This window comes from Limulus polyphemus, unplaced genomic scaffold (assembly GCF_000517525.1).
Source record: "Limulus polyphemus unplaced genomic scaffold, Limulus_polyphemus-2.1.2 Scaffold3549, whole genome shotgun sequence".
Lineage (NCBI taxonomy): Eukaryota > Metazoa > Arthropoda > Merostomata > Xiphosura > Limulidae > Limulus > Limulus polyphemus.
In genome coordinates, this window is record NW_013669159.1 from 81,991 (window position 1) to 84,085 (window position 2,095).

Sequence of the window (2,095 nt, forward strand, 5' to 3'; positions counted from 1 at the left end):
TCAATTCATGTGAATATGACTGAAAAATTTCATTTTTTCTGAAAAGGTGGCATCTATTTACTTGTAACCACTCTGTGTATATATGCACTGGGATGTATGTTTATGTATTTTTTTAGAGTCTTCCATTTAAGCATTAAACTGAAATGTGTGTGCATATATTTGTAAGAAGAAGTGTGTTCAAGTTATGAGTCAGTTGTTGGCCAATTATATTTAAAATATTTTTATTAACATTTATAATTTTGAAAAAATTAACTTTTTTTTAATGATCAAGATTACTTACATTTTGTTTGTTAAAAATGGTTAACATTTGACTTGTACCTTCGTGGGACAGCGGTAAGTTTATGGACTTACAATGCTAAATTCCAGGGCTTGACACAGCAGATAACCTAACGTGGCTTTGCAAACAAAAACGATTTGTCTTTAGAAATGAATACAAAGTTTGGCTTCTGAGAAGATAACACTTGTAAAAACCTTACTGTGCATTATAACAGTAAAAATAAAAGATATAACACTTTAGATAATATATCCCTAAATTATACACAAGAAACAGAACAAAAGAATATACTTCACTAAATCTATTTTGTATTTTGAAGATAAAGATGTTGATTTTTATTTACTACTTAATTATGCCTTTACTGCAAAGCAGAGCAAGGCATATTAGTTTGTTCCTGAACATTTATCCATCTTAATCTTGTGGACATGAGATCTCAAGATTGGATGGATGTATTTTGATCAAATTTTTGTAACAGGCACTACATACAAAGATCTAGACCTGATTAACTGTTGAAGGTCAAAGTGGAGTATAAATGTTTTATAAACACAATTTGCTCTCATTGTACCTTGATTCTTTTATGGAATTATATTCTGTACTGTTACTAGTACAGTTTATAAAGTCAATATGATGCTAATTTTTTCAATACAGTGCTTTATTATCTCCAATAATTTAAGTAAATATAATATTATTTTTTCAGGTTGAAATTATTGGAGGACCAGAAAAGTATAAGTCTGTTTGCCGTGCATGTTATTTTAAAGTATCACCTGTAAAAGACTCAACAGAGTTGCCTTATTCAATGGATAAAGAGAGATCTGTCGTAGTTCGTCAGTTGAACGTGAACTAATAATGATAGTGATCATTAAAATCTTGGCTGAGGAATAATAACCCTAAAAAGTCAAGTGGTAAACAAAATATATTGCAACTTTTTATTTAAATACCCTCAAAATAAATTATTCACAATTTCCAAGAAAGTTGAGTAACTTGCGTAACTTCAGTTTTAATATAAAAGTCTTTGTATTTTGTACAATTAATTATAAGATAGACATCCATTTTAAAGTTAAGAAATATAATTTATTTGTTTAATTTTGATATTTTCTGGCACATTAAATTTGTCCTAAAGTGCTTTATTGTGCATAATACACAAGTTATGTCATTCTTTGCAATAATTCAGGTTTAGATGGATAGTCCTACAATTTTTAATATTTTTAGCTTGTTCTATATTACTTGATTTTGCAAAATACATGTAATAACATTTCCTTGAGTATATGGTAATGAAAAATATTACTTTAGTAGGTTTTTGAGTATTAATAATGTAAAAAGCATACAAGTTTTGTAGTTCATCAGTTTTCCAGTGTTTGATAATCCAAGATAAATCGTATAATCTCTCCCGGTGTTTGGTAATTCACTATACATCAGATAGCTTTGCATCCAGTGTTTTTTGTAATCCAAGATATATCACATAGCTTCTCATCCTGTGTTTGATAATCCACGATACATTTCATAGTTTTTCCTCTGATTTTCAGTAATCTTGGGTATGCCATGGTGTTTTTCCCCTAGTGTTTGATAAACCTGGTTATGCCATGATGTTTTCCCCTAGTGTTTGATGATTCTGGTTATGCCATGGTGTTTCTTCCTAGTATTTGATAATCCTGGTTATGCCATGGTGTTTTTCCCTAGTGTTTGATAATTCTGGTTATGCCATGATATTTTTTTCCCTAGTGTTTGATAATCCTGGTTATGCCATGGTGTTTTTCCCCTAGTGTTTGATAATCCTGGTTATGCCATGGTGTTTTTCCCCTAGTGTTTGATAAACTTGGTTAT

General features: G+C 29.9%; 1 protein-coding gene across 5 annotated transcripts in view; it reads left to right on the forward strand.

The window, feature by feature from the left end:
- LOC106469568 (thymidine kinase, cytosolic-like) overlaps nucleotides 1-2,095 on the forward strand; it is a 52,890-nt gene that overhangs the window by 24,772 nt on the left and 26,023 nt on the right. For 4 of the 5 annotated variants that reach the window (XM_022398120.1, XM_022398118.1, XM_013930069.2 and 1 more), the window contains exon 7: nucleotides 972-2,089. In XM_022398120.1, coding sequence (XP_022253828.1) covers nucleotides 972-1,118 — 147 coding nt within the window. In that variant the 3' untranslated portion in view covers nucleotides 1,119-2,089. Of the gene's footprint in view, nucleotides 1-971; nucleotides 2,090-2,095 lie in introns of those variants that run through there. The other variant, XR_002612873.1, reaches the window with a different exon arrangement.